Raw genomic sequence first — 17221 nt, 5'->3', positions numbered from 1 at the left:
CTCAGACCTTAGCTGTTGCTGGCTTCCGAAGCTGCTTGTACATGTTGAGAAGTCGATTCCATGGGGTTCCCTCAGCTTTTGCTGAGCTCAGTCTAAGGTCTTCTGTGGAGAGAAGTGCCCATCACAGCTGGACAGCTCCCAAGCCAGGGACTGAAGGAGGGAGTAGGGGATGTGGGATATAACAGGATAGGGACCAGAAGTCCTATATAAGTCCTACTTGGGAAAGAAAGGGGTCCTTTAAATTCAGCTACTACCTGTCTTTTTTTAAAAAATCATTTAGTTATCCCTCATTTTTCTACACAAAGCGTGCCCCTCTTCTAATCCACTGAGAGGACAGGAGTCCTATTATTTGCAGTCCTAGGAAATAGGAACAAGATTTATTTCTATAATTTGCCCACTGCTAGTTTTCTGCATCTTTTACCTCTTGGCATCAAATCTCCCCCCATCCTTAGGACTAGAGAGACAGCCAAGACTCCCCCCAAAATGGAAAAGCATACAGAGCAGAAACCTCTAGCCCTTATCTCTTCTCTCCCCCTCCCCACCAGCCATCCCTACTCACTCTGGAGTAGACACTCCTTCTCCTCCTCTGCTGTGAAGGCTTCTGGGCTGATCTCCAAGGACCCCATGGCCATGGGGAGGCTTTCATCATCCCCGCACATGGCTTGGGCAAAATGCCCCCTGATCCCAAAGCACAATTAGCCAACTGGGATGGAAGTGGGGATAGAGGATCATAATGAAAAGACAAGAGTGGAACGGATGAAGGGGAAAGAGCAGAGAAAGCATAAAACACATTCCCTTCTCCCACAGTTGTCCTGCTCCTGTTTAGGGATCCTTTGGTACAGGGATCAAAAGAATTCAAAATTCTCCTAGTGGGGGCCACGAGCACACAGTCCAACTGCACCCAGATTCCCACTTTGTCCATATCTGCCTCAAAGGTCTCTGGTCTTGTGGGGGGGGGGGGGCAGGTCTAAGCAGGGAGCTGAAAAGAGTGCTACACTCCCAGAAAAGGTCAAGAAAAATAAGGATGGTCATTTAAGTCAAGCTAGACCCAAGATGGACCCTTAACTCCTCAGAAACTGTCAATGACAAGCCGGGGAGACTGGACTTTCAGGGCTAGAGTTAGACAAGCTTCAGCAGACTCAGGAAACAAAGAGAAAACTGGAGGGGAAATGGAGAGGTTTAGATTAAATGGCAGAGTTGGTATCCCATTGATAACCAGTTGCCCAAGTTGCCTTGATCTTTAGATCTCATTTGTTCCTCTCAGACCACTCATCCTCAAATCCCCATTTTCCCTTACCTGCCCACAGTCCTCATATCTCCTGAGGCTTCTTCAGTTTCATCATCTTCCTCTTTTTCCCGTTGGTCAGTGGGTAGGTCCTGTCCTGCAACTGCCAGTGCCAGCTTCCCCTCAGGGCCCTGGACTCCATCCTCTTGGAGCTCAGATGGGGCATGGACACCAGAGTCCCCCATCCCCAGCCCTCCTGTGTCCATCTGGTGATAAGATCCTTTGGGTCCTGGCAGGTAGAGGGCATGAGACATCTTGGCCTGAAAGACCATCTCTTCCTGGCCAGGCCCCAAGGCATCTTCTGTGCCCATTAGTGGGATAACATCCTGTTCCCGGCCCCTGCCCAAGACCAGAGCTTGTTCAGGGTCCTGGTGACTGCTTTTACCCCCTACTAGGCTCCGGAAGAAACGAAGCACTGAGGAGCGACTGGAGCTGGGAGTTGCTGGGGCTGGGAGCTCCATCCCAGGTGGTAAAATGAGACAGTGGTTGAATCAAAGAGAAGAAGTAGAAGGAGTTGAAAGATGACTGGCTTCTGCCACACAGATCCAACTGCTTAAGAACTGGAGGGAGTTTTCAAATTTAAACCTCTAACTGGAACCTTCCAGAGATTCTAGAAGTTCCAAGGCATGAGAGTGGGGGAGGGGGGCAAGGATGAGAGGTTAGAGAGAGAGAGAGAAGATTGGAAAGATGAAGGGAGAAAGATAATTAGAGGAATGGAGGGACAGATAGATGATGGATGGAGAGATGGAGGAATAGATACAGACAGAAAGATGATGGATAGATAGATGATAGATTAATTGATGGTGGATAGATGAATAGGTAGATTGATGACAGACAAAGTCATGTAGTAGAAAGAACACTGGATTTGGGAACAGGAGACTGGGTTTGAATCCCATCCTTAATCCCTAACAACCTTGGATAAAATCATATCATTTCTTTGCACCACAGTTTTTCTATCTGTTACGTGGGAGGTACCACTATGACATTAGTACTAATTGTATCACATAGGTGTTATGAGGAAAAAGTTTTCGTAGAGTCATAGATTTCAGAGCTAGAAGATTATCTAGTCCAATCTCCTTATTTTACAGATAAGAAAACTGAAGCCTAGAGGAGAGTAACTTTTCCAAATCATACAGGCACTAAGTAATTGTTAGAATTTTAATTCAGATTCTTTTGTCTCCAAATTCAGTCTTCTTAAAACTTATTTTTAACTTTTTAATTTCAATTTTTAAAAATTTATTGTCTTTTTCCTACTATACTTCCCACTTAACAGATAGGAAAACTGAGGTGCAAAGAAAATGAAGTGATTTTATCCAAGGTCATTAGGGATTGTGGACAGGATTCAAACCCAGGTCTTCCGATTCCAGATCCAGTGTTCTTTCTACTACATGTCTCTGTCTATCATCTATTGATGAGTGCATCAGTCTGTCTACCCATTTAACCATAGGAGTTTTGCTATAACACAGACCCCCCCAGAACTTTTTTCGTTATCTGAAATGGAGAGAAAAATACTTGTATAGAGGTCAGAAAACACACTCCAAGGAGCAAATGTTGAATTTTTATGTTGGAGGACTCAAGGTTGAATCCATCTATCCTACTTATTAGTCAGTTGATGTGTCGGGCACTGTGCTAAGTGATGGGGGTACAAAGAAGCAAAAACACAGTCCTTGCCCTCAAGGAGCTCATATGCTAATGAGGGAGACACATGTAAAAAGTTGTACATATAAGACCTACTGAGTAGGAAGGAAATGCATTTAAGTATTTACCATGGACCAGGCATGGTGCTAAGTGCTTTTAAACATTCAGTCATTTCAGTTGTGTCCAACTCTTCATGACCCCCTGGGTCATCCCTTCTTCAGTTCATTTACAGATGAGGAAACTGAGGCAAACAGGGTAAAGTGACATGCCTAGGGCCACACAGCTACTAAATGTTCAAAGCTGGATTTGAACTCAGGAAGATGAGTGTTCCTGACTACACTCTGTGTCACACTGGCACTCTGTCACTTCACCATTTAGCTGCCCATGGAATATGTAGAAGGGAGTAAAGTGCAAGAAGACTGGAAAGGTAAGAAGGGGGCTAGGTTGCAAAGGGCTTTCTTTAAAAGCCAAACAGACAACTTTGTATGAAGGCAATGGGGAGTCACTGGAGTTTGTTGAAGAGAAGAGGTGACATTATCAGATCTGTACTTTAAGGAAATCTTTTTTGGCAGCAGAGTAGGGGATGGATTTAATGGGTGGTGGGGAACCTGCAGTCTTCTAGGTCCTTGGGTGCGGTCTTTTGACTGAGTCCAAGTTTTACAGAACAAATGTTTTATTAAGGGAATTTGTTTTGTGAAGTTTGGATTCAGTCAAAGGGCTGCCCTTGAGGACCTAAAGGACCACATGTGGCCTTGAGGCTGCAGGTTCCCTACCCTTGGATTAAAGTAAAGAGACATGAAGTAAGGAGGGCAACCAGAATACTATTCAGATAGTCTAGAATTAAAGTGACAAAGTCTGCAGATGGTGGCAGCTATGTGAGTGGAGAGAAGCGGACATATACAGCAGATATTGGGGAGGTAGAAATAAGACTTGGCAACAAACTGGATATGAAGAATGAGTGTGAGGAGTTGGGGGCAACTCAGAGATCGAATGCTTGAATGACTGGGAAAATGGTAGTGTTTTCAACAAAAATAGGGAAGTTAGGAAGAGTTAAATCATAGATCCATACCTCTTCCTCTTTGTGAATGTAATCTCTATCCCAAAGCCCATTGAGATAGGGCTTTCTCATTGGTGGAAATGATGCCTCTGCCCTAATGAGATGAGAGGGTTTAAGCTTTCACCAGTCTCTTTGAGTCCCACTTTGGGGACTCATCAAGCTTTAAGACTTGGAGTGTTGAGTTGCTTAAATCGCTCCTGGCTTCCAGTTCTAAAGGGGAGATGGAAGCGGTCAGCCCAGCTTCAAGCTCTTGAAGGAAAAGATTCTGGAAAGACATGAGAGGAGCAGGCATGAGAGAAGCTTGCTACCCTAGAGGCTTCAAGGACCCTCCCTCTTGGTTGAGTTCCTTCACTCTGTATCATCTGAGTATATATTCTACTATATACACCTTCTCTCATTTCTGTTCCTCTATATTTTGAATAAACAGGTTTCTTTGATATTTGCTACATGAGTTCATTGCAGAAACAGGAGTCAAGACTTGGATATAGAAATGGGGATTCCCTTTCCCCAAAAAAGGATCAAGTAATTAAAAGTTATATCAGACCTGATTATGTCTCCTAGATGAACAGTATTTAAGGGAGGATATAGATATGCATCTAGCCTGGCACCCCCTTTTTCTGAGAAAAACAGAGTGATAGCCCCCAACCTCTCCTGGCAGGAATGAAAGTCTCAAGATAGCCCTGCTTCCCTCTGAGCAGCACCAGGTCATGGTCCTCACCACAGGTGGGCCCTGCTACACATGGGGGCTCTTTCTCCTTACACCATCCATATGATCTGGGCAAAGTATTTAAAATTCTCCCATTTTCCTTGTTTGTAAAGTGATACCAAGAGGAAAACAGAAGAACAGATGAGTTCTCTAAGGTCCCCTCAGCTTCAGGAAGGCTATTATTGTCATAGTAACCATGAATTTAAGTGACTTGCCCAGGGTTATACAGTCAGTATGTGTGGGAAATGGGACTTAATTTAAACCCAGGTCACTCCTGGCTTTGAGGTCAGTTCTCTATCCACCATCCCAGCTTCCTCTACCTATCTCTCTCTCTCTCTCTCTCTCTCTCTCTCTCTCTCTCTCTCTCTCTCTCTCTCTGTCTCTCTTTTTAAAGAGGCAGTTAGAGTTAAGTCACAGGGTCACACAGCTAGTAACTGTCTGGAGGCTGGGTTTGAACTCAGGTCCTCCTGACTCCCGGGCCTGTGCCTGATCCACCTTGCCACCTAAGTAAAACACTTAATAAGCCTTAAAGCATTGTAGAAAATAAAGCACTATTCTTATTACTTTCTCCTACAAAATGATACCACACTTTATTACATAATGCATAATGAGGTCATATCTCATTTATTCATTTCATGCATTCTGAAATGAACTTTAAAGCAATATACGTGTTAGCTATTTTTTTTTAATTATTATTTTCCCTCCAAAACTGGGAGACAAGTACTCAGACTTCTGTCCCCCGCCAGCTCAGGCACAGCTCCGGCCCCTGGAGGAAGGTCAGTAGATAGTGCTGGATCTATTGACTGCCTGAAAGAAGAGGTTTGGAGATGGACTGGGCTGGGGGAGGCTAGGGCTGGGACAAGGAGAAGGGGCAGAAGGCAAAGTCAATCACATATTCCCTCTGCCGGCTTCTCTGACCGGACGGCCTGGGCTGGGAGCCAGGGGGAAGTGGGATGCCACTGCATGGTGGCTGGATGGGCCTTCAGCTCCCTCAGCACTGGGATAGCAGGCTGGAGGCTATCCCAGCAGCCGGACCAAGCCAGCCACCATCAGGGCCCAGCAGCTCTCCGAAAAGGGACCTCTAGAGGGAGCTCCCCAGCCTCCTGCTCAGCTCCGCCTCCGCTCTGCGATTGGATCGGGCTGAGCAGGAAAGAGCAGCGTCTAGGAGCAGGGGATGGCCTGACCCTTTGCCGCTTGCTGTTGCCGCTGCCGGTTCCTGGAAGCCGGGGCCTTAGGGTTTCTGTTCCTGGGGAAACAGGGGCAGCAGTCCCAGGGTGAGTCCCATCCCACCACCCCAATCCTTTGTGACTTGGGATACTAGGCACTGAACCGGGTCCCGTCCACACCCTGTCTGGGATCTCTGCTTAGTTGTAAGAGTTGGAGTGGAACGACCCCTTCCCAGGATATAGGGCTCACCCCTCCCTGGCCCAGGGAGAAGCTCTCCAGGGTGGGCCAGTGCAGCTGACCCCATGATTGTGCCTTTAGGACCCTGCCCACCAGCTATCCTCTGCCTGGGCTGTGGGTTGAGTGGGGGTTTCTTTGGGCAATCTGCCTGACTTTCATACCCCTCTGCCTCCAAACTTGGGGAACTCTGAGAGTTGAGGCCTCCTGGGTCTGTTGGATGGGGAGGCCAAGAAGAAGCAGGGGAGAAACGAGGTTCTTTTTCACAGAAGCCACAGAAAGTCCAGGTTAGTGGGGGCTGAGTACCCCTAGGTGGGCATCCCTCCCCTAATGTCACTTCCTAAGCTGCTCTGAATCCAAGGGAAAAGAAGTGTTGATGTTAAGTAGGGCCATTCTGAGACTCTGGGGCCAAGACGTCTCCTGGCCCCCAAAAGACACTCTTAAAAATCAGAACTAGGCCTAGAGTAGGAAAAAGGGTGGTGTTTCTAGGTACCCACTGAATCTGAAAATGCTCCTTTTGAATCAGCTCCATTGATGGAGTCCTGAGTCCTAGGGCCTTGAGAATGAAAGTATGTCATAGAATCCTGGGGAAACTCTCTGCTCCTCATGGGGTGTCAAATTTAGAGACCAGTAGATTGTGGAGGAGGAGAGAGCCTTATCAGAAGGTGTTTCAAACTTCTCTGAACAGAGTAGGGACGGGTGTGCCAGGCAAAGGTCTGTTTTAATGAGGCCTGACTCTGATATAACTCCCCTGATCTCAATATGCTTTCCAAATAAAATATGTTTCGTTTGGGTAGGTGAGGAAAGTGGTCATTGGAAGGGGAGAAAAACTAAGATTCCCAGACTCCTGGTCCCTTAAATTAGGGTACCTTAGGGAGTGAAACGAGAGGACTCCTAGGCAGTAGACAGAGCCCTGAGTATGATGTAAGAGGACCAGGGTTCAGATCCCAAGTCTATGACTACCTGGGTGCCCTTAGACAAATCCCTTAGATTCTATGGACCTCAGTTTCCTCATCTGTAAAAGGAAGAGTTTAGTTCCCAGCCAGCTCTGATTCTAAGACCCTAAGAAATAAGGACCCTCAGAAATTACAGTTTTCTTGGGTGGGTCCTGGGTCCCCCTATAGATTTGCCCTGGAGGATACAAGTAGGAGGGGATAGGTGAAGCTTTGGTGTAATGGAGGCTAGGGATGAAATAGAGCAAGCTGGGTCATAGAGCAAGGTATAGAGGAAAGACCTAAACTGAAAGTAAAGTGTCTCAATTTCAGGAAATTCTGTCCCTTCCCCCTTTGGGGTCCAGAGAGTAGGGTGCTAAAAGTCAGGGGGAGGGGGAAGAGGAAACACAGGATGAGTGGAGAGATGGTAAGCAGGAAGTTGACAAGGTGGTAGCACAGGTGCATGATGGGTGACATCAGCAGGCCAGGCAGGGTGGGGCAGCATGGGGAGAGCACAGAGAAGCATTTTAGAGGGGTTCTTCCCTTCACCCCATCTATAAGTCTTCCTTGCTCTGGAGAGAAGTTCTCTGATCTGGTTCCATGGGCTACTCTGTAGAGCAGAAACCCCTACCCTTTCATAAGCAGGTTGGTAAAGTGAGCCTGGGTTGTGGAGATGATATTTAGAGCTGGCAGAGGTGCCCTGAGGGCTGAAGGAAGAGGCACACAAACCCCAAGGTTGTTTGTCTTATGTCTTTAAGTCTAAAAGAAATGACTGGACTTGGAATCAGAGGGCCTGGGTTCTGGCTCCATCTAGTTAGGATACTTAGTGCTCATGGGATCCAGGGCATCTCTCCAAGACGCAGTTTCCTCATCCAAAAAAATGGGTGATTATATTTGCCCTGGTTTTTGCACGAATCGTTTGTGGAAACAAGCATTTGTGAACCATCAAGAGATGTAGATAAAGCAGAGTGATGGATTGGGAAGATCACTAAATTTGGAGTCGGGAGAACAGAACTGATTTCAAATCCTACCTTGCTATTATAGGCATCTTTGGACAAATCACTTTCCCTTTTGTGGGTCTCAATTTGTTGTTGGGGTTATATAGTCATTTCTGTCATGTCTGACTCCTTGTGACCCCATTTGGGGTTTTCTTGACAAAGATACTGGGGTGGTTTGCCATTTCCTTCTCCAACTGATTTGACAGACGAGGAAACTGAGTCAAACAGGGTTAAGTGACTTGCCTAGGGTCACACAGCTAGTAAGTGTCTGAGACCAGGTTTGCACCACCTAGCTGTCCCAATAATCCTGTGAGATAGGTGCTATTATTATTCTCATTTTACAGTTGAGGAAACTGAAGCAGACGGAGGTTAAGTGACTTGCCCAGGGTCACACAGCTAATGTGCCCAGATTTGAATTCAGGTAGATGAGTCTTCCTGACTCCAGGCCTGGCACTGTAACCACTCCACTACCTAGCTGCAAAATAGAGGACAGATGATCATTAAGGTTCCTTATAGAACCTATAATCTAAATATGAGCTATTGTTTATTATTTATTCATAATTAACCTTTTTGATTACAAGCATAGGATAAAAATGTGAACATGAGTAGGTCTGCTGGTCCCGAGCATACAGATAGAGGTGATAGGGTAGGTGTGTTTTATGCTAAGTGTTCATCTGTCTTCCCACCTTACCTTTACCCCAGAACCCCCTATCCAGGCCCCTACAGAGCAGTAAGATTTTGTAGGAAGGAAGGTTCCCATCTGCTTATTGGCTGTGTGACCTCGAGCAAGCTACATTAACCTCTTCTCCTAGCCTCAGGCTTTTCATCGTTAAATATATCATAATATATTTCATATCATAATAAATATATCACAATAAAATCATCATAATACCTGCCCTGTCAACTTTTCCAAGTTTTGGTGAGGATCTAGGGAGATATTGTATGTAAAAGGGCTTTGTTATCACTATAGGGGGGAGTTTGGAATTAGGGTTGTAATTTATCCAATCTACCCACCAGTGTCCCTTAAACTTGTTAGTAGTGAGATCTCCAACCCTGAGGATGCCAGTTTTTAGGGCGTCTGACGGAAGTAAATTAGAAACAAGAGTCATCCTTGGGTTACAAAGATCGATATGACATAGGCCCTACTCTCAAAGAACCTGTAATCAAGTTCAACATAATTGGATAAAAGACTTACACACTAATCAAGACAATTAGGTAACACAGACCTGAGTTCAAATCCTGCCTCAGGCACTAGCAAGTGGCTTAACCCATCTGCCTCAGTTTCCTCATCTGTAAAATGATTTAAATAATATTAGTATTATAATGTTTACAATGGTAATATTAAACAATATAGTAGATAACTTATAAATCTGCAAACTAGAAAATATAATACTAAATACTAGTAATCCTAATAATAGTGGTAATAGTAGGACTTACTTTTCAGGGTTGTTATGGGATAAAATAAGATGATATTTGTAAAGCTCTTTTGCAAACTTTAAAGCTGCTAGCTGTCATTATGATCAATAAAAAGGACAGAGGAATAAAGTACTAGGAGAGGGAACAGATTATTACAGTGGTCACTGACTTGGGGGAGGGGGTCAGAGAGAAGGGTGACCCAAGGCAGGATGTGGAGAAGGCCACAACAACATAATCATTAGTATACTGTTATTATCAGGCAAGTACCACACCCCTCCCCCAGCCCCAATTTAGGGACTGCAGCTTCTCTTTGCCCTTCCTTCTGTGCTTCCCCTCCTCCCCCACTGATGTTTACTGGGCTGGAGTGTGATCAAAGCCTTGGAAAGAGAGTTGGAATTTGAATCAGAGGAACTGGGTTCTGCTACTTATCACCTACATGACCATGGGCAAGTCCCAAGAAGTTAACTTCTCTGGGCTTGGAATAGATGACCTCTTAAGTGGGTCCCTTTCAGACCCAGATGTTTTGATCCTCTGCTTTTCCCCCAGCCAGCGTTCCTTCCCCTCCCCCACTACTGGTGGTCTTAATCAGGAGGTTCAGACAGGGGAGTCTGTCTATACAGGTGGTATTGGAGCCACAGATAGGTCTGGGCTAGGTTGGAGATCAGGGGTGCCTCATCTAACACTTTACCATGTGTGTGTGCAGATAGGGTGCAGAGAGTGAATAGTTACAAATCTCTGTACTAGGGACAGACACCTTTGCTCAACTTCATCCTTATTTTTTTCTCTCCTAACATCATCTTCCCCTTTCTCAGGCTGGCATCATCATTCATACATGGCTTCTAGGCAGGTGAGCCGGGTTCGAGCTCCCTCATCTACTGCAGGTAAGAGTATTCCCCTCCCATCCCCTAGTTCTAAGGAATACCTTCTGGGAAAGAAGAGAGAGTTGAGATAGAAGTTGGGGTGAGACGAGGGTGAAGACTGAGGGGGAGCCTGCTTCTCGGCTTTTTTTTAAACCTGCTTTGAGTGCTAATTCCTTAGCTTCAACTTACCGTCCTGTGATGGGGTTGTGGAGTTGGGAAGATGGAACTACAGGGTTTTATCTTTTTGCCCCTTCTATGAGGGGCCAGCACCATGCTGCTGTGAGTTCATCTATTTCATGCATTTCTGTGGTCTCTCGGAAGGGGAAACAATCAGTGGAGCTGGTTCTGGGTCAGAGTCCTGGGGATAAGGGAGGTAACTCTGGCTCTTCAGCATGGCTTCTCTGGAGAGGAACTGACTAGCTGAAGATGAGACAGAACAAACAAACTGACAAAGAAACAAGGAACTGAGAGGCAGCAAGCCACAGGGAAGATGCTCTCTAGATTTAGAGTTTAATCCCAGCTCTGCCACTTGCTGCATATGTGACCTTAGACAAATTCCTTCCTTGCCCTCTCAGAGCCTCAGTTTTCTGGTCTACATAGAGAGAGGGTTGGGACAAGTGCTCAGACACTTTGTGTTCTATATTTTATTGTGTTCTATATTGTGTTATTTGTATTTATTTGTGTTCTATATTGTACTCTAAAAGATAAAAGGATGGCTTTAGGCCCTTGTGGAAGGAATGTTGTTATTGTTGTGTTTGTTCTTCATTGCTGAAGAAGACCATGACATCAGAGAAATGATGACATGACTTGCACTTGACTTTGTTTTGAGTGAGGGAGGGCTGTGCAGGTCACCAGCCTCACTTTCTCCTCCTGAGCCATCTGGGTCCAGTGACCAGATATTCATCAGGATGACTGGAGATAGCCCAAGATGCAACAGGAGACCTTGGCCCCTTTAGGCCAAGATCTATTTGGTACTCACTTAGGGTGAGGTAACACCAATTCAGTGAACAGGCCTGTTTAAGAGGTAGTCAGGGGATGGCCCCTTTAATGAGGCAAAGAAAAATAACTAAATACGGCTGGGAGGGAAGCAGCAACAGTTACTATTGATGATCACTCTTAAGCCAGAAGGGACCAGAGGCTAGGGAATAAGGGTCACATCGGGGAGAGGAGGCCCCCTCTCCCACCTCCCACCTGACCCTAATACTGAGGGTTTGGTTCACAGAGGAACAGGTGGCCCAACAGACTGAAGATGTTTTCCGAAGCTATGTCTACTACCGCCATCAACAAGAGCAGGAAACTGAGGGAGAAGCTGCCCCTGCAGACCCAGAGATGGACACTCTGCCCCATGAGCTCAGCAGGTGAGGGAAGAAGAAGCACAGAAAAGCACTTGCACACATGTGTGCATACACATACATACACATGCACTCACATATGCACACATACACATTCAGTGATGAAATGGCCTTTCTCTAACTGTTAACTGAAGTTGTATGTTATTTTTACTGTATGAAAAGTAATTGTGATATGTATTATTAAATTGTATAGGTCAGCTGGGGGGCACAGTGGATAGAGGCACCAAGCATGGAGTCAGGAAGACTTGAGTTCAAATTTGACCTCAGACACTAGCTGTGTGACTCTGAGCAAATCACTTAACCCTGTTTGCCTCAGTTTTCTCATCTGTAAAATGATCTGGGGAAGGAAATGGCAAACCACTCAAGTATCTTTACCAAGAAAACCCCAGATGGGGTCACAAAGAGTTGGACATGACTGAAATGACTCGACAACAACATTATTAATCTGTAGGAGGGATTGTGGAGAAGTCACTAGAAAGGGACCATGTAGGAAAGAAGGCAGGGTAAACAGAGGTAAACAGGGTAAACAGAACTGATAGACTAACACTGGGAAAGGCATAAATGTTGCCTGATCCCAGAGTCACCCGGTAGATACAGAATGGGAGTAGAGAGAAGATGAACTCTGAAGCCAGAGAAGGGAGGGAGTTGATTTAGGGTACATGTAGACAAGTGGTCATAGGTATGGCCATCTTCAGGGATCATGGCAACTGGTCCCAGGCTGTCCCTAAGGTTCTTTTTCTGAAGACTGTGAATACTGTGATTTTAAGAAATTAGAGAAGAAAGCTTTTTATCAAGAAGAGCCTGCCCAGCCCAGAGACTAGCTTGGTGGCAACCATAGGGGAGGATGGGAAATATTTCTGAGGACCACTAGCTCAGGTAGACTAGAAATTGTAGACTGGTAGAAAGTGAAGAGAGCCTCCACCCTGGTGACCAGGGTTCTACTGGGAAAGCTTTTGCATGTCCTGTGTAGCATATTTCTTTGTACATATTCAGTCACATATACATATACCCCTTCTTTGAATTCTGCTCTTTCTCTTATACCTTTTTCATTCTTGCCCTCCTCATTCATGCAAAACTGTAACATCTCCTCTGCCATCAATCTCCTTCCCCTCCACCGCCAATTTCCAGAACCTTGTTCTCAAAATTTGAACTTCCAAAGTATTTATTTGCAAGGTCAAGTCCTCCGGTTTGGGTGTAGAATTATCCCCAAAGATGAGGAAACTAGGTGAGGACTCTTCTTGTGGCAATCCTGACCACCTCTGTTTTTCTGTTACCACTGCAGCACTGCTGAACAGGTTGGCCGACAGCTAGCCGTCATAGGGGATGACATCAGCCGTAGGTATGAGTCAGAAATGAATGATATGCTACTGCGTTTGCAGCCCACCGCAGAAAATGCCTACAAGTACTTCACTATGATCGCCTCCAGGTATCTGCCTCCCCCAGTTCCTCCAAGGTCACTTTCAAGTAACCTCTTCTTCCTTCCCTTTCTGTGCCCTGTCCAAGTGTCAGTGGCAACCTGTGTCCCTGTGCTGCTTCTGTGCTCTCCTGTTGCTGTGTAGCAACCCCCTCTTTGTAGTCCCAGCCCTTCTGCTGATGAGGGTATGAATGCCAATGTGCACCTGTCACCTGGGAACAGGAAGGGCTGTGTTCCTGGGAGGCTATAAAAAAATGCAAATCTGTTCCTCATAGGAATGTGGTGAGGAAAGCTCTTTGTAAGTCTTAAAAGCTGTATAGAAACGTGAGTAGAGATTGTTAGGAGGGGAAGGGTAGGTGGTCACTTCCTGTGATTGGCTCTATTTTGTCTTCTGTCTTCCCTGAAAAGCAGGGTAGTACAAAGGAAAGTACAGTGCTTGATGTCAGGAGACCTCAGTTTTCATTCGGACTCTGCCACTGACCATTTGTGCGACTTGGGGAAGTCATATCCTCTAATGCTCAGCTTTTTTGGAAGATTGGAAGGTTGGACTGGATGATTCCAATGGGATGATTGGATTCGTTCAGCTCTAAATCCCATGATCCTCTGAACAAGAGTTCCTTCCAGGACTTGTGGGCTAGGGATGGAGTAGGAGGGGATTGCTCTTAGCCTAGTCTCCCTTGTTCCTCAGCATGTGTTGGAAGAACAGTAGCAAGAGAGTTTCAACCCTAAAGACAACTGGCCCCAAAACCCCTCAATTCCCCAAAAATACAAATGAGGCATGAGAGCTGCTGTTATGCTGGATTCTTGGGTCAGGGTTAGCATTACAGTTATAGTTAGGACTAGGCTCATCTTCCTGAATTCAAATCTGGCCTCAGATACTTACCAATTCTTGACCCTGGGTAAGTCACTTCTGTTTGCCTCAGTTTCCTCATCTGTAAAATGAGTCGGAGAAGGAAATGGCAAACCACTCCAGTATCTTTGCCAAGAAAACCCCAAATGGGGTCATGAAGAGTTGGACACAACTGAAATGACTGGATAACAACAAAAGGGCTGCCTCATTCTTCTATTAGGGTTCAGTTTGTGGTTAATGTTAGGAACAGAAGATGTGTGTTAGCCTAGACTCCAGGAGTGGGCAGGGGATGTGTTGTTCAGGGGACTGAGGGTGAGCCATTCCTCATTCCCTGAGGTGTCCCCCTCATTCCTTTCTGAACTTCCCAGGACCTAACCTCCTCTTCTGTCCTCTTTCTCCCTGCTGTCCCTGCGGGATGTCAGGCTAGCAGTGGTTCCTCGGCTTGCAGGTAAATCCCCTTCCCCCTCCCCCTTGATGTTTCAGGCTCTCCTTCCTCCTCTCTTGCCCTCTCTGTTGGACACTCTGTGCTGGGAGGAGTAGCGGGAGTCATCAGTGAGCTAGAAATGACACACAGGTTGAATGGCAGTGGGTGAACAGGAGAGCATCCCCCGACACACGCAGCCTGGGAGGTGGTCCAGCTGTGCCCAGCTGTTGGCCCCTTTAGGGGACCAAGCCCAGATGGAATTCCTCCAGGAGATCCAGGCCCAGAGTTTTTCTCTATTAAAATGTAAATTCCTTGCAAGGAAGCATTCTTTCTTTCCTTGTATCTGAATCCAGGGTACTTGGTGAGTAACAAGCAATTGATAAATGCTTGATTGAGCTATGCGACTCCTCCTCAGACTAAGTGGGCTTGGATGAATGGGGTCTCTAGACTACCTCTGGCTGCACTCCCAAACGGTAAAGGGCTGCTGCACTGAGATCACACCCTTTTGGGGGACCTCTCAACAGTTATGGCTGTCCCACATGGTGGGCTGCTTGCAGTCTCCCCAAGTACTGACAGTCTCTCCCTAACCCCAGGGAGAAGCCTGGGTGGTTAAAGATATGTTCCCCACCTCTGCCCTTCAGGCTGCTGTGGCATACGCCTGGGCCTTCCTCCTCATCTCAGAGGGTCAGGGGGTAGGACTAGTGGGAAAGAGGTGAAAAAGAAGTCACTGACTTGAGGCTTTTTACTCCCCACAGACTATTTGAGAGCGGCATCAACTGGGGCCGAGTGGTGGCGTTGCTGGGCTTTGGCTACCGCTTGGCCCTACATGTTTATCAGAGGGGCCTGACTGGCTTCCTGGGACGCGTGGCTAGCTTTGTAGCCGACTTTATGCTACAACACTGCATCGCTCGATGGATTGCCCAGAATGGGGGCTGGGTGAGCCGGGGCACTAGGGGTAGGGATGGCCTGGGGGGATACAATAGTGCTGGGAAAAAGAGGGAAAGGGACTAGGAGGATGTTTCAGAAATCAGGGTAGAACTCAGGAGGTGGGCCCAGGGTGGGGGCCTATTGAATTCTCTCTCCATCCTCCCAGGTTGCCCCTCAGCCCACTAATCCTAGTATTCTGTGTGATGCCCATCTCATCCCTAGGTGGCAGCCCTGGACCAGTCCAACAACTCCATTTTGTACGTGATGACAGTCTTGGCTGTGGTTCTCTTGGGTCGATTTATTATCCGAAGATTCTTCCAACCCTGACTCCAGGAAAGGGAGGGCTTTCATGAAGACACAAGGCCTAAGTCTCTCCCATCATCCCTTTCCTCCTCCCGGACAAAAAGGATAGCCCAGTGCTACTATAACAAATAAGCTGGGAAGATGGTGGTCACTCCAGGCTTCTTGGCATATTTCTTACCTGGGAGCCAGGAGGTACAAGGTACCATACACTAGGCTTTCAGGGTGCTTTTAGACCCTTCTCTTTGGGATCCATCTCACTGGGTTAGAGAGGAGGCCACAGCTGTGTGAGTGCAGCCTCCTAAAAACATATACACTCACACATACATACACATAGATCCCAAAGATCTATGTGTGTATATGTGTATGTGTACGTATGTACATATATAAATATGATTCCAGAGATTCCTTTGTGTGCATACACACACACATACACACACACACACACACACACACACACACACGCATATCTCTGGGAAACCTCCAAAACAGAACTTTTAACTTCTTGATCCATTTGGAGGTTAAAATTACTTATCTCTGAAAAGAGTTTTTTTTTAATATTTTAGTTTTTTATCATTGCTTAGGTTGCCTTACCTTCCCCTTCTTTCCCCTGCTTCCCTTTCCCCTCCCCAAGACCTAGATGACTCTTGATGGTGGGGGCCTCATGTTAGCCAGTAGTTATCAAGTACAGATACTGATTGGACATACCCCTCCCACCAAGGGTTTGAAAAGCAGGATTAGATTATTAAAGTTGGAAGGGACCTTAGTGGCCATCTAGTCCAGCTTACTCATTTTAAAAAGTGGGGAAACTGAGACTTAGAGAAGGAAATTGATTTAGTCATGGTCTCATAGAGAGTTAGTGGCAGAACTTAGATGAGATTTATAGACTTGTTAAAATTGGAAAGCACCTTAGAGTCAGTTTAATTCAACTTCGTTTTACAGAGGGGGAAACTGAGGTATGGGAGAAGGGAAGTGACTGACTCCCATAGTAAGTTTAGTGTCAGAGCTGAGGACTTAGAAACCATCTAGTACAATCTCTTCATTTTACTCATGGGAAACTAGTCTCAGAAAGGCAACCTGAAGATGTTCCTTACCCTGCTTCCCCCAACTCTGATCTGGCTGTTCTTGTAACCAGCCATTTTCTCAGGATTCTTGGGCCTGTGGGGACTCTACCTTCCCTTACCTCCCAAAAAGGAGACCCCCCAGGGTCCAGCTTGCTTACTTGCTAAGCCTTCACCTAGCTTGCTCCAACCCTGTACTCATCATTGTTTTCTACCCTATTCCCCCATGTTGACCTTGACCCAAACCTTACTACTGCAATTCATTAGATTTTCTTGTACTTCCCTTCCTACCCCACCCCATCCTGGCCACAATAACCACTTAGGCCAAAGACTAGAAAGAACAGGGAGGGAGCTGAGCCCTGATCCTGTGTCTCTACATACCTGTGGATGGGGGATCTCTACAATAATATGCAATTTGTGGGGTACCCTTAAACCCTGAGACAAGAGCCAGATTGGCCCAGGGCATAGTGTAATACCTGGGGTGGGGGTAGGGGACACTGAAAACTCAGCCCTACCCCCTAGTGCTTCCAATTGCCTACCATATGGACAAATTTGAGGAGCACTGTAAGGGTATCTGATAATAAATGTGCAATCCTGCAA

The 17221-nt window shown here is 46.3% G+C and overlaps 2 protein-coding genes across 8 annotated transcripts in view; one reads left to right on the top strand and one right to left on the bottom strand.

Moving 5' to 3' along the window:
* LOC140525953 (gametogenetin-binding protein 1-like) overlaps nt 1-1938 on the bottom strand; it is a 20950-nt gene extending 19012 nt beyond the window's left edge. For 3 of the 4 annotated variants that reach the window (XM_072641770.1, XM_072641773.1, XM_072641774.1), the window contains exons 1-3: nt 1298-1938; nt 560-678; nt 8-102 (exon numbers count right to left, since the gene is read on the bottom strand). In XM_072641770.1, the coding sequence (XP_072497871.1) occupies nt 8-102; nt 560-678; nt 1298-1746 (663 nt within the window). In that variant the 5' untranslated portion in view covers nt 1747-1938. The remainder of the gene's footprint in view (nt 1-7; nt 103-559; nt 679-1297) is intronic. The other variant, XM_072641772.1, reaches the window with a different exon arrangement.
* Nucleotides 1-17221, top strand: part of BAK1 (BCL2 antagonist/killer 1) — a 20494-nt gene extending 3273 nt beyond the window's left edge. For 2 of the 4 annotated variants that reach the window (XM_072641778.1, XM_072641775.1), the window contains exons 2-6: nt 10246-10314; nt 11516-11651; nt 12928-13071; nt 15089-15269; nt 15483-17221. In XM_072641778.1, the coding sequence (XP_072497879.1) occupies nt 10246-10314; nt 11516-11651; nt 12928-13071; nt 15089-15269; nt 15483-15587 (635 nt within the window). In that variant the 3' untranslated portion in view covers nt 15588-17221. Of the gene's footprint in view, nt 1-5818; nt 5961-6226; nt 6375-10245; nt 10315-11515; nt 11652-12927; nt 13072-15088; nt 15270-15482 lie in introns of those variants that run through there. The other 2 variants (XM_072641776.1, XM_072641777.1) reach the window with 2 other exon arrangements.

Source organism: Notamacropus eugenii, chromosome 2, assembly GCF_028372415.1.
Source record: "Notamacropus eugenii isolate mMacEug1 chromosome 2, mMacEug1.pri_v2, whole genome shotgun sequence".
Lineage (NCBI taxonomy): Eukaryota > Metazoa > Chordata > Mammalia > Diprotodontia > Macropodidae > Notamacropus > Notamacropus eugenii.
The sequence above is the reverse complement of the archived record's forward strand: the minus strand, read 5'-3'. Positions and strand labels throughout refer to the sequence as shown.